Source organism: Aegilops tauschii, chromosome 3, assembly GCF_002575655.3.
Source record: "Aegilops tauschii subsp. strangulata cultivar AL8/78 chromosome 3, Aet v6.0, whole genome shotgun sequence".
In the NCBI taxonomy this organism is placed as follows: Eukaryota; Viridiplantae; Streptophyta; class Magnoliopsida; order Poales; family Poaceae; genus Aegilops; species Aegilops tauschii.
This window is the reverse complement of record NC_053037.3, coordinates 610,154,514-610,169,558: the sequence shown is the minus strand read 5'-3', so window position 1 is coordinate 610,169,558 and position 15,045 is coordinate 610,154,514. Positions and strand designations below refer to the sequence as shown.

Below are 15,045 nucleotides of genomic sequence, written 5' to 3'. Positions count from 1 at the left end.
TGCAACAAACAAAGTAGAGGACGTCTAACTTGTTTTTGCAGGGCATGTTGTGATGTGATATGGTCAAGACATGATGCTATATTTTATTGTATGAGATGATCATGTTTTGTAACCGAGTTATCGGCAACTGGCAGGAGCCATATGGTTGTCGCTTTATTGTATGCAATGCAATCGCCCTGTAATTGCTTTACTTTATCACTAAGCGGTAGCGATAGTCGTAGAAGCAATAGTTGGCGAGACGACAACGATGCTACGATGGAGATCAAGGTGTCGCGCCGGTGACAATGGTGATCATGACGGTGCTTCGGAGATGGAGATCACAAGCACAAGATGATGATGGCCATATCATATCACTTATATTGATTGCATGTGATGTTTATCTTTTATGCATCTTATTTTGCTTAGATCGACGGTAGCATTATAAGATGATCTCTCACTAAATTTCAAGGTATAAGTGTTCTCCCTAAGTATGCACCGTTGCGAAAGTTCTTCGTGCTGAGACACCACGTGATGATCGGGTGTGCTAGGCTCTACGTTCAAATACAACAGGTGCAAAACAGTTGCACACGCGGAATACTCAGGTTAAACTTGACGAGCCTAGCATATGCAGATATGGCCTCGGAACACTGAGACCGAAAGGTCGAGCGTGAATCATATAGTAGATATGATCAACATAGTGATGTTCACCATTGAAATCTACTCCATCTCACGTGATGATCGGTTATGGTTTAGTTGATATGGATCACGTGATCACTTAGATGATTAGAGGGATGTCTATCTAAGTGGGAGTTCTTAAGTAATATGATTAATTGAACTTTAATTTATCATGAACTTAGTCCTGATAGTATTTGCATATCTATGTTGTAGATCAATAGCTCGCGTTTAGCTCCCCTGTTTTATTTTTGATATGTTCCTAGAGAAAACTAAGTTGAAAGATGTTAGTAGCAATGATGTGGATTGGATCCGTGATCTGAGGATTATCCTCATTGCTGCACAGAAGAATTATGTCCTTGATGCACCGCTAGGTGACAGACCTATTGCAGGAGCACATGCAGACGTTATGAACGTTTGACAAAGCTCGGTATGATAACTACTTGATAGTTTAGTGCACCATGCTTTACGGCTTAGAACCGGGACTTCAAAAATGTTTTGAACGCCATGGAGCATATAAGATGTTCCAAGAGTTGAAATTGGTATTTCATACTCATGCCCGTGTCGAGAGGTATGAGACCTCTGACAGTACTTTGCCTACAAGATGGAGGAGAATTGCTCAGCTAGTGAGCATGTGCTCAGAATGTCTGAGTACTACAATCACTTGAATCAAGTGGGAGTTAATCTTCCATATAAGATAGTGATTGACAGAGTTCTCTAGTCACTATCACCAAGTTACTAGAACTTTGTGATGAACTATAATATGCAAGGGATAACGGAAACGATTCCCAAGCTCTTCGTGATGCTGAAATCGACGAAGGTAGAAATCAAGAAAAGCATCAAGTGTTGATGGTTGACAAGACCACTAGTTTCAAGAGAAAGGGCAAAGGGAAGAAGGGGAACTTCAAGAAGAACGGCAAGCAAGTTGCTGCTCAAGTGAAGAAGCCCAAGTCTGGACCTAAGCCTGAAACTAAGTGCTTCTACTGCAAAGGGACTGGTCACTGGAAGCGGAACTACCCCAAGTATTTGGCGGATAAGAAGGATGGCAAAGTGAACAAAGGTATATATTTGATTCGGGTGTTTTTCGGAGTACCGGAGAGTTACGGGAATTCGCCGGGAGTATATGGGCCTTATTGGGCTTTAGGGGAAAGAGAGAGGAGAGGCTGCGCGCCCCCCAAGGCCTAGTCCGAATTGGACTAGGGGGAGGGGCTGCGCCCCCTCCTTCCTTCTCTTCTCTCTTCCCTTGCCTTGACTCCTACTCCTACTACTTGGAAGGGGGGAATCCTACTCCCGGTGGGAGTAGGACTCCTCCAGGGCGCGCCATAGGGGCCGGCCCTCTCCCTCCTCCTCCACTCCTTTATATACATGGCCAGGGAGCACCCCATAGACACAACAATTGATCCCTTGGATCTCTTAGCCGTGTGCGGTGCCCCCTCCACTATATTCCACCTCGGTCATATCGTAGCGGTGCTTAGGTGAAGCCCTGCGTCGGTAGCAACATCATCACTGTCATCATGCCGTCGTGCTGACGGAACTCTCCCGTGAAGCTCTGCTGGATCGGAGTTCGCGGGACGTCATCGAGCTGAACGTGTGCTGAACTCGGAGGTGCCGTACGTTCGGTACTTGGATCGGTCGGATCGTGAAGACGTACGACTACATCAACCGCGTTGTTGTAACGCTTCCGCTTTCGGTCTACGAGGGCACGTGGACACACTCTCCCCTCTCGTTGCTATGCATCACCATGATCTTGCGTGTGCGTAGGAATTTTTTGAAATTACTACGTTCCCCAACAATGAATTCATTATTGATAACATTAATTATGCTTAGCGTATCAATTAAGTTTATTCATCCCAACAAATCTTGCTGTTGCAGGTGCCACGGAGCATCCGATTGCACCAGAATCCGCGAACCTTCTTGCCCTGTCCCCAAAACTCACATTCATGCTTGCATGCTAGATTGTTGCAGATCACGAGCGGAAATTGAACCACCGCACATTTCTCTGCATACCGCAAACATAATAAAAATTATACATAAAGGTGAGACATTGATTGTAATGACATGATTCTTACCACGCTGCATAAATGTACTAAGATGTACCCAAATCGTAAAGGACATACGCAAAATGTGCATCAACGTACTATTTGAGAAAACTTTGGTAATACGATCTTGAAATCTTATTTATATTTTTCGATGTTCTTGCTTGGAATAACATATGCACTAGGAACTCTACATAAACAACAACACGGAGAACATACCTCCAAATGTAGTGCTTCCGAACAACACAAGCATCACCAGTAAACAAGCAGTGGCAGACCTTCCATCCATTCTTGCATGATACATTCCAACCAAAGCAAAGGGACAATATATAATATCCTAAGGATATGGAACTACGTGGCTTCTATAAACTACTACCTGAAAAAAGGACAATAAAAAGTGCATCTTTTTGGAAAGAATTATTGTTGATTATTGATTGATATGGATACATTTTTTATCAAGAAAGAATTATTGCTTGTTTCTTATGGATGAACCATTTATTAGGAAAGAGTTAGTGTGGATTATTGCTTGATATGGACACTTAATGCTCACTAAATCAAACCAAACCCGGTATACTGAATGAACACCTTTCAATAAGTGAATGCATTGTATTGCTACTTATTAAATCATCATGTTGCACTAAAAAATACATGGATTTTCCATATTTCAACAACAAAATAAAACACTCAATATCAAAAAAAATTAATAATATCTTGAGATTGAGTAGTCACAAAGTTTACAATGATTGACAACAAAACCTATTATTTTCTGGTATATTAATTTTTTTAAATATAAATAAATACTTAAGGTCTAGCCCGCGCAATTGCGCGGATCACTTTGCTAGTTGAAGAAAGAAAGAAAAAACTCCTCAAACTGGCACCCTGGGTCCCTTCATAAATGGAGACAGCAGAAATCTCAATAATTGGAAGCATGGACGCTGCCCTGCACATGCATGTGTACGGCTCCTTGGCCTCAAGGAGCGTCGGATGACGCTAGCGCTTGAGCAGACGCGGTTGTCACAAGAAATGTAGAAGAAACAATGGTGACGCATGTACAAAGCCCACATGAGTAGTCTGCATGGGGACAACAATGGATACAGTTTATGCCCCAGACGTCGTATTACCACCATGAATTCGGACGTTTTTCTCTCGCTTACTAGCATCTCTATTTGGCATATCCTCATCCCTGTTAGCACCATCAGCATGCCCATCATCATGGTTTTCCCAAATCTGAGGAATGAAGTCATCATGAGCCATAAAATCATCCTCCTCTAGCACAAACCGAAATGCACCCCCATAAACTTGACATAAGCATCAGAGGAGACTGAGGCTTCATCAGACCCATCATGTTTGACTAAAATATCCATGTTATAAACAGCCACATGGATCCACACAATATCGTGTCGACGCAAGCAAACCAAGTCAACATCCTGAGTGGCACAAATACCTGATCCCACCGCGCACAGACCAAGGAAATAGCGTAGAGGTGGTGGAAATCCAGTGACGTGCACCCAAACAAGCTGCAAGGGAAGTAGCGCGGAACCTCCTCGACATTCCATTCACTAAAAGCAATCTTCACGTCATGTGATTTGACATTATACTCAAACGTTGTCACATGCTGCAAAATCTCCACTGAAAGGAAAGAAACTAAAAAAAGCATTGGCTCCATGAGGCACAATTACCCACTTCCACGACGTTCGAACCGCGGAGATTTTTGCAACCTCGGCCTCCACCACATAATAAGACAAGGAACCACCCAAAATCGTAACCAAAGCAGTCTGCAAAGTAGGTGGTGCAAGATTCTCCTTGAAGAGTGAGTCCAGAAGTTGCACAAACACTGTAATAACTAAACCGCATCCACCAAGCGGCGGCTGGCCTTGATTGCTTGAGAACAGGGTAGCGGTGCATATGATGCTTGTAGTTGTTGCAAATGCAACAAAAATGAACCACCGTGCAATCCTTAGATAGATGGTCATATGATCTGCATTTGAAACACCAAAGACCACTTTTTTTTACTCTTCGTCAGATGGCCAGTAGTGTCAGAAGAGGCCGAAGTCGCCGCATTACCGTCTAGGGCTGATTGAGTTTGAGCGGTGGGGGCGACCGTCACTGACAACGGCGGGAACGCCGGTGAAGAGCGCACAGCGCCAGGGGGTCGGGGGTGTCAACACCAGCAACTGCAGCATCACGACACCCCCCTTGAGCTTGTTCTTGGGATGACGAGTGGGAAGTGCTTCGGGTGCTTGTTGGTTGTTAGCACCGAAGATGACCGGCGCCGAGGGCCATTGGACGAATGGTGTGGTGGTGGAGGTCGATGTCGGCAGCGCTCAGAAGCAAAGAGGTCCAGCAGCCATACCAAAGCCGGCAAAGAGTCTAGGGTTTGAAGGGAAAGTTGGAGTTGTTTGTCCTGTCGGCAGGATCGTCGCATGTGCGAGCTGTGAATGAATTTTTAGGTATTTAATTGGGATAAATGAATTTTGATTTCTAAAAAGGTGTAAATGAATTTTGAAAAAAATATGAAACTTGGCATGATCACATGGCATGCCCACGTGGCGTGTGTGGTAAAAACTGAGAAAGTTGCGGAAAAATTGTGATGCACTTCGCTTACAAACTGAACAGCATCCGGGCAATTATTCTAAAATAAATTAAGACTACTATTTATTAATTTTCTGGGAAATATTCATACCTGTGGCAACTATTTTCTTAAAAATAATAACATATCTTTCAAAAATACTGATAATAACATGGCATCACCCACGGTGAATAATACTCCCTCCGTTCCTAAATATAAGTCTTTTTAGACATTTTAAATGGACTACCATATACGGATGTATATAGACATATTTTAGAGTGTGGATTCACTCATTTTGCTCTGTATGTAGTCACTTATTGAAATCTCTAGAAAGACTTATATTTAGGAACGGAGGGAGTAGATGATTGGAGTACTCACTGTTGGCCAGGACCAATAGCGCTGCAGCGTTGCACCTTCGGTCCAAAAGAACACCGAATCCACCCAAAAAACAGGTTAAAAAGCCAGCAACTCCTCTTACGAAAAAAGCATTATTTTATAGAATTTAGGATGTTTATGAAATTTCAAAAATCATAAATTGTTTTTTTACAAAATTACAATAAATCATAAGATTTGAAAAAATGCATAATTCTCTAAAATATTTATAATTATTTAAAAATATTCATGTATTTTGTAAAAAATGTTTAAAAACTAGGAAAACAAACGAAACAGAAAAAAGAACAAGCAGAAAGGCAAAAACCCGGACGAAGGAAGCAGCATGAATCCAGAAAAAGAAACGCATAAAAAGCAAAGGAAAACCGGGGTCAGGAAACCAATGAAAAGAATCGGCCAAGATTAGTGGGATCCGTGCAACAAGAAAAATGATATACCAATTTTGTGACAGAAATTAATTAAGGGTGTATATATGTGCGATGGTATTGTAAAACCTAATCGATTGGACTGGACCCTGTAAATAGTGTTAGTGTGTTGTATATGTTGTATACATACTGTGTATTGTAATTCTGTTGTATGACTTGTTCATGATGTAACTCTCCCCTAGTCTATAGGATCTGGATAGGCTCACGCACGTCTAGGACGCGCCTAACTTCCTCGAGCCGTTGAGGTCTCCTCCTATATGTAATCTTCCCATGAGTTAATGGAAACACAGACAGAATTTATCCTCTAACTTGGTATCAGTTGCTATAGCCTTCGAGGACCTCTTCAGCCCACCTCCCTCTCCGGCGGCGCTCTCCCCTTCCTCCGGCGCCCTCTCCTCTGGGACCTCTCCCTCTGCTCCTGCTGCATCCTCCACCACCATCGCTGCCCTCTCCTCCTCCACTGCTCCCTCCTCCAGCCACTCCCCTCTCAGCATCCACAACGATCACATCTCCAACTATGTCAAATTCAAACTGGATCCTGCTGAGAACAATTTCTCCAAGTGGCGCACCTTCTTCCGCATCGTCCTCCTTCAGTATCGCGTGCAGGATCATGTCGACAGCCCGCCCCCTCGCGGTGCCGACGCCGATTGGCTCGCCGTTGACCAGCGTCTAGTTCTCTGGATGCTTTTCACCCTGGCTGATCCTCTCCTCGAGCTCATCTCTGGCGGCGTCCTCGACGCCTACACGGCCTGGCACCGCATCGCCGACTACTTCCTCGCCAACCAGGGCGCTCAGATCCTCCACCTCACTCGCCGGTACCGCAACCTGCAGCAGGGTGACCTTCCCGTCATCGAATACGCTCGACGCCTCAAGGCTCTTGCGGACAGCCTCGCCGACGCGGGTGCTACCGTCTCCGACAATGACCTCACCATGCAGCTCCTCCACGGGCTCTCTCCCCGGTTCGAGACGATCCGTATCGTGCTGGGCGACACGAACCCGCTCCCACCCTTCGGCGTCGTCCGTTCTCGGCTCGAGCTGGCCGAGTACAACCTCAACCTCCGCTCGGCCACCGATGGCGCCGCCGCCCTCTCCATCACCCACGGCGGCCCTGGCGGTTCCGGCGGATCGGGTGGCTCTGGCGGTCCTGGCGGCTCCGGCGGCCCTGGCGGCTCCGGCGACCGCAGTGTCTCTCGCCCTCCGGCTAGCGACCGCGCTGGCTCCGATGGCTCCTCCGGGCGTGGTGGTGGCTACCGTGGTGGCCACAACGGTGACCACGGACGTGGACGCGGCCGTGGGCGCGGCCGTGGCCGCGGCGACTCGTCCGGCCGTGGCGCTCCCCCTTCACCACCCGTCCCCTACACCGACTACTTCGCACCGTACAGCATGGCTCTGCGGCCCCCGCGCCCCGGCTGGTCTGCCCCCAACGCGGCGGGTGTGCTCGGCCCCCGTCCGGGCGTCCACTCGCAGGCCTACCCCGTCATGTTCTCCGGGCCGCCGCCGCCGCCATACTCCATGCAGCACGGCTACCAGCCGGCTCCCTCCTGGGATCATGCGGCTCTCTTCAACCACGCCGCCCATCAGTCGGGCCTGCCCTCCAACGAGTGGTTCCTCGACTCCGGTGCCTCTTCTCACGTGACGGGTAATGCAGGTATCCTCTCGTCGCCTTCTCTTCCGAGGCACGATTTCTCAAGCATTATTGTTGGCAATGGGCAGCATTTACCTATTGTGGCGTCTGGTTCCGTCAACCTCTCCCCCACCCCCTTCTCTTTATACAATGTTTTAGCCTCCCCTTTCATTGTTCCTAATCTTAGCTCTGTTCGCCAATTTACTATCGATAACAATGTCTCTATAACTTTCACTCCTCATGGCTTTTATGTGAAGGATCTTCGCACCCAGAAGGTTCTCATGACGTCCAGTAGCTCCGGCGACCTTTACCCCTTCTTTGGCAATAACTCCACCGGCGGCCGGGCCTTCTCCATCACCACCAGCGACTTGTGGCATTGTCGGCTTGGACATCTCAGCAAATCTTCATTAGCTCGCACCATTAGTTCTATTTTACCTGATTGTAATAATGTTACACCCTCCTTTTGTGAAGCATGTCAACTTGGACGCCAACCTCGCTTGGCTTTTCCTTCTTCCCATAATGTTACTACTGCCCCGTTTCAATTAATCCATTGTGATCTTTGGACATCCCCTGTTACAAGCTTTTCTGGCTATGAATATTACCTTGTTATTTTAGATGATTACTCCCATTATTCGTGGATGTTTCCATTGCGTGCTAAATCCGACACTTCCGCCACTCTTCTACGTTTCTTTCAATATATCCTCACCCAATTCCATGTTCTCATCCAATGCATGCAATGTGATAACGGAGGCGAGTTCATCAACACCGCCCTCCGCTCGTTCTTTTCTCACCATGGGATCTCATTTCGCCTCTCTTGTCCCCATACTTCTCCTCAAAACGGCAAGGCAGAACGTTTACTATGCACCACAAACGACATCGTCCGCACTCTTCTCGTCCAAGCCAATCTTCCTCCCCAATTTTGGGTTGAAGCTCTACACACCGCCACCCATTTACTCAACCGGCGACCCTCTAGTGCCATTAGCTCCAACACACCCTTCTTCCTCCTCACCGGCCGCTCTCCTACCTATGATCACCTCCATGTGTTCGGGTGCCTCTGCTTTCCCAATCTCTATGCCACAAGCCAGCACAAACTTGCCCCTCGCTCCACTCGGTGCGTTTTCCTTGGCTATCCACTCGAACACAAAGGTTATCGATACTTTGACTTAACCTCGCGCAAGGTAATTGTTTCTCGGCATGTCACGTTTGATGAAACAATTTTTCCTTACGAGTCACCCACACCCACGGCCACACGAGCACTCGCCACACCGGATCCTCCCTCTGACCTAGCCTCTGGCGTGATCCGCCCCGGGATCTACGTCCCGGCAACCTCGGACGCGGGCGGCCCCAGCAGATCGCCCTCGCATCCCGCGCCCCACGCCCCGCACCCGCCCACTCCGCCCCACGCGTCCCGCGGGCCCGCTTCCTCCACCCAATCCGCGTCCGGATCGCCTCCCACCAACCACACCGCCCGCTCCCCATGCACGCCCACGTCCTCCGCCCAATCCACTCTGCCTGGACCCATCGAATCTGCCTCTGATTCCGCACCTGCCTCCTCTGCCGCCCCTGACGCCTCTGCTGCGCAATCTTCCTCGAACCCGTCACCGCCAACTCCTGTTACACCTCGTCTTCCACCCAGGGCTGTCTCAGCTGTTCCCCCCCCCCCCCCAAACTCACATAAAATGACAACGCGTGCTAAAACCGGATTTGCCCAACCCAAGCGTTTATTCGCTGTCTCCTCCTCGCCCAATCCCATCTCTCCCCTTCCGTCTTCCTACCGGACTGCCCTTAAGGATCCCCATTGGTACAATGCTATGCTTGATGAATATAATGCCTTGTTAAAGAATGAGACGTGGTGTTTGGTACCTCGACCTGCAGGTGTTAACGTGGTGACCGGGAAGTGGATTTATCGCCACAAGTTCCATCCCGATGGCTCCCTGGCTCGTTACAAGGCACGTTGGGTGGTCCGTGGCTTCACTCAACGTGAGGGTGTGGACTACACCGAAACCTTTAGCCCGGCCGTCAAACCGGCCACTATACGTGTTGTGGTCAGCATTGCCACTTCTCGTTCTTGGCCCATCCATCAACTTGATGTCAAAAACGCTTTCCTCCATGGCCACCTTGGTGAAACTGTCTATTGTGCTCAACCGGCGGGTTTTCTTGATGCAACTCACCCCAACCATGTGTGTCTTCTCAAAAAATCACTATATGGCTTGAAGCAAGCCCCTCGGACATGGTTTCTTCGCTTCAAGTCCTTCCTTCTCTCTCTAGGGTTTATTGCTTCCAAATGTGACTCCTCCCTGTTCATATATCGTAGTGGCTCCCATGTGGCGTATCTTCTCCTATATGTCGATGATATCATCCTCACCGCCAACACCACTGCCACTCTACACTCCATTATATCGTCCCTCAAGTCCGAATTCTCCATGTCGGATTTAGGCGATCTTCACCATTTTCTCGGGATCAATGTCACTCGTTCACCCGACGGCCTCTTCTTGTCTCAACAGCAATACATCCTAGAGATCTTAGACCGTGCACACATGCTCAACTGCAACACCATCGCCACACCCATCGACACCAAAGCCAAGTTGTCTGCCGCTGACGGCCCTCCTGTCTCGGACCCCACACTCTATCGCAGTCTTGCCGGGGCCCTACAGTATGTCACGCTGACTCGGCCTGATGTGTCCTACGCGGTTCAGCAAGTATGCTTGTTCATGCATGATCCTCGCTCCTCTCACATGAACCTCGTCAAACGTATTTTACGTTATCTCAAGGGCACATCACACTTTGGGCTGCGGTTTTTCAAGTCCACCTCGCATGACCTGGTTGCCTACTCAGATGCCGATTGGGCCGGCTGTCCCGATACACGCAAGTCCACTTCCGGCTTATGTGTCTTCCTCGGCTCCAACCTTGTCTCTTGGTCATCCAAACGGCAGCCCACCGTGTCCCGCTCCAGTGCCGAGGCAGAATATCGATTTGTTGCTAACTGTGTTGCCGAGTCTTGCTGGTTGCGCCAGCTTCTTCATGAGTTGCATCAGCCCCCCTCTCGTGCCACCATAGTCTATTGCGACAACATCAGTGCCACATACTTGTCGACCAATCCAGTTCAGCACCAACGGACCAAGCATGTGGAAATTGATTTGCACTTTGTTCGCGATCGCGTGGCCCTTGGCGAAGCACGAGTTCTTCACGTCCCGTCCAGCTCCCAATTTGCGGACGTCTTCACCAAAGGACTCCCCACGGCGGTGTTCCAAGATTTCCGGTTCAGCCTCAACATCCTTCCAGAAGGAGTTCCGGCTGCAGGGGGGTGTTAGTGTGTTGTATATTGTATGACTTGTTCATAATGTAACTCTCCCCTAGTCTATAGGATCTGGATAGGCTCACGCACGCCTAGGACGTGCCTAACTTCATGGAGCCGTTGAGGTCTCCTCCTATATGTAATCTTCCCATGAGCTAATGGAAACACAGACAGAATTCATCCTCTAACTAATAGAACGCCATCTATATATTCTATCCCCAACCCTAACTCTCGTACTACTCCGGATCGATCTCCCACCCTACCTGCTCTCTCTCCGACGGAAGCAACAAGCATCGACGTGTGGTCGATCCACTTCAAGGTACAGAGCTGTTCATTGTTGTTTTGTGCTCGAGGATCTCATGTCGGTGTTCGCTAGGATTACATTGGATGGTTGCCTTATGGAATTTGTTGTTCATGCATCTGATTATCTCAGCTAGATCTTAGGACAATGTTATAAACTGTTCAGCATTAACTTTTCTTGGGAAGAAACTATCTTTATATGTACTGCTCAACCTTTGTAACTTGATTTCTCCTGTTGCTTAACTACGTATCAGCTGGAATTGTTGACGTTTTTGTGCATTGCTCTATAGCCTAAATATGTAAGTGTCTAACGACTACTGGTGTTCGGTTTTTGCTCATCCAGGACAATGAACATCTTTGTCAAGAACCCCACCGGAACAACCATCCGGATCTGGGTTCACCCATTAGACACCTTCCGTTCCGTCAAGGAGAAGATCCAGAAGCGGTATCACCTCATCTTCAGTGGAGTGCAACTAGAGGATGACAGTACATTTGCCGATTACAACATCCAGCAGGACTCCATTCTTGACCTTGAAGAGAAGACACAGATGTACGTGATGGAGACACTAATGGGCAGGATAATCAACAACCTTGACACTGACAGCCTAGACACTATCGACGACGTGAAGGCCAAGATCTATGACCTCGAGGGCTTCCCCATAGATCAGCAGTGCCTCATCTTCGCGGGCAAGCGTCTAGAGAACGGGAGCCGCACCTTGGCAGACCACGACATCTTCAAGGAGTCCACAATACTTCTTGTCCTCCTCCCATGTATTCCGAGAGGAGACATGATGGAGATTTTCGTGAAGGTGCTGACTGGGAAGACCATCACTCTCAAGGTTGGGAGCTTGGACACCATTGATAGCGTCAAGGTGAAGATCTATGAGAGGAACTACGCCCCTTTCCCGAAAGAGCAACGCCTCATCTTTGCTGGCAGGCAGCTGGAGAGCGGCACCTTGGCGGACTACAAGGTTATGAATGAGTGCACCCTTCATTTGTGTCTACGTCTTCGTGGTGGTTGAGATGGATGGATGCCCGTGCAACCACTAGTTTTATTTTGCTGGAGTCTTCCTTCCGGCTGAAATTAGTGGTGTGTTATGACTTATGAGTAAAAACTATCATTCTACTGTGTTAGTATATCTTGCTCCAGTCTTGTCCCTTCAAAGTAGGGATGTGTTACCAGTTAGTACGACGTATCATTTATTAGTACGGGTTAATGTTTTTCTTTGCAATGGCAGGATTTTTGCATTCATCATTAATAAGAAAAGAGTTGCTTGGTTAATTAGAGAGAATCGAGCGAAGACCAGATTGCCCCGTTATTAGTGAAAACCGAGCGAAACAGATACCACATGCACACCCCTCCAAAGAGGGCCTCACCAAGACAGCACGGAGGCGTCATCATCACCCCTGGAGGCATCATCGCCATTCAAAATCTTGAGCAAACGACTCAGATTTTGCCGTAGTCGATCGTCCACTCAATGCACACCATAATTTTGATTTTCGGCCCCAAAAATCCAATTTCAGCCAAATTTCGGCCATCTCGGTTTGGGGCAGAAAAGTACCTTCCAGCCTATTCAAAAATTTGGTCAAATTTCAATTGTGGCCAAATTTTGATCAAATTTCCTTCAAAATTTAAATCTTGATTTTGCGATTTCGTTCGAGATTTTGTTGAATGTTTTTTAAGTGACTAAAATTCAGCAATCTTGGCCTGGGCAGGAAAAAAAACAGAAGCCGAAAACCAAAACTCTGACGCACAGTGTAGAGGATATGTGGAGTTGTATGAAGATCCGCGTCAAAACTCAGCCATCTATGACCAGAGACAGCGCGAGTCATGCGACCCATTAGTCTGATTCATTTTTTAGCTAAGATTTACGCCAAGGCACTTGTGTTGCAGGTGAGTTCTATGTTGAATATGCTCATTATGGTGACTCGAAGCGCATTCATCCCTGGACAATCAATCCAGATAATTTCCTACTGATCTATCAATAGGTGAAAACCTTTCATTGTCGCAAGGTCCCTCCCATATTCCTTAAATTGGATATCGTGCGAGATTTTTATTCCATCTTGTGGCCTCTATTGATGTAAGTCTTAAAGAAAAGGTGTTTTGGGCCAAGATGGTGTTCTTGGGTTTCTTTGCTTCTTACCACAGCAAGTTCGAAGATGTTGATGAATGGTAAACCGGGGCATCGTATTTGGCACGCGCACAGGTTGAGGTAGGGAGATCCCCTCTTGCCCTCTTGTTCCTTCGGATCATGGATGTTCTTACGATGGTGGACAAGGCAGAGGCTGTTGGTGTGTTCAGACCCCTGGATAGATGGGGTGTGCGTCATCGCCTGTCTCTATAAGCAGATGATGCAGTGCCTTTCCTCAAACCAAAAGAGAGCGAATTGCTGTCTATGAAAGAGCTTCTGGCGCTGTTTGGTGATGCTACTGGACTAATGGCTAACTTGTAGAAATGTGCAATCTCGTCAATTCGCTATTTGGGTGGGGGGGGGGGGGGGGGGGGGGGGGGGTTGCATGTTCTGGCGGCTTCTCTTCCCGAAACCGTCCAAGGCCGCAGGAGTGCTACACCGGGATGCACCAGACTATATTTCAGTAATTCTCATGAATCATAGGAACATTTTTTGTTAAATAAAATGTGCTTTTTTCTATATTCGTAGGACCTTACAAGGGTGCGTTAGTTTAGTTTGAAGAGAGATGGCAATGATTAATCATTCAAACACGTCTAGCCCGTATGGCACAGAAACTCTGCAATGTTATATTTTCCATAGAAACATGTGGTACTGTACATCTATAAGAATAATAGTATTTATGAATTTTGTGGCTGAAAATTAATTATGGCATATATGTAGTGATGTAGGCAAATAAAGATGAACTCTACCTGATTTAATCGGCTGTATTGTACTGTAAAACGGAACCGATTGGACTGGACCCTATAAAAACAACGCTATCTATATATTCGATCCCCAAACCCTAACTCTGCTACTAGGTACCTCCGATCCATCTCCCGCATGGTTCTCCTCTCCGGTGGAAGCAACAAGCATCGATCAACGTCGATCCGCAGTGTTTTGCTTATGTATACTATACGATGTGTGTATAATCTCTAGACTATAGCTAGCTAGAGCGTACTGTCAAGTGTGTCAAGGTAGGATTACATTGGATGGTTGCCTGATAGAATTCGTTGCTCATCTCGGTTTGGTCTTCGCAATGCTACAAATTGTTCTTCTTTTTTCTTGCGGAAGAAACTAGTATTTGCTATATTTCTGTGTATTTGTCCACCTTTCCGGCTAGCTAGGTTTCTCTTGGTGCCACTGCCGCCTGTTGGATTTGCTGAACGTTTCTGTGCATAGTTCTAACAACTAGTGATGTGTTTGTTTTTTTTGCCCAATTTTAGAACAATGTACATTTTCGTCAAGAACCCCGCCCGTACCACGATCCGTCTCAGGGTCAACCTATTAAATACCTTGGGATCTATCAAGGCAATGATCCAGGAACGCCACTTCCTCGTCTCCAACGGGGTGAAGCTAGACAACAACCGTACGCTCGCTGATTACAACATATCCAGCATGAATCCTCCCATGCATTCCGAAAGGAGACATAATGCAGATCCATGCGGAGAACCTAAAAGGAAAAACCATCTCTCTCGAGGTTGGGAGCTCGGATACCGTCGAGAGTGTCATGGTGAAGCTATACGAGATGAACTTTGCCCCTTACCCGAGACAGCAGCGCCTCATCTTTGTAGGGAAGCTGCTGGA

General features: G+C 47.5%; 2 protein-coding genes across 2 annotated transcripts; both read left to right on the top strand.

Moving 5' to 3' along the window:
• The first annotated feature begins 4,949 nt into the window (after positions 1-4,949).
• LOC141020831 (uncharacterized) lies at positions 4,950-8,215 on the top strand. Its single transcript, XM_073495777.1, has 3 exons — positions 4,950-5,112; positions 6,391-8,068; positions 8,167-8,215. The coding sequence occupies exons 1-3, from the start codon at positions 4,950-4,952 to the stop codon at positions 8,213-8,215; spliced, it is 1,890 nt and encodes a 629-aa protein (XP_073351878.1).
• Positions 8,216-11,637: 3,422 nt separating this feature from the next.
• On the top strand, positions 11,638-12,312 carry LOC141042554 (polyubiquitin 11-like). Its single transcript, XM_073511306.1, has one exon. It carries the CDS (start codon positions 11,638-11,640, stop codon positions 12,310-12,312), a length of 675 nt encoding a protein of 224 aa, XP_073367407.1.
• The last annotated feature ends 2,733 nt before the right edge of the window (positions 12,313-15,045 follow it).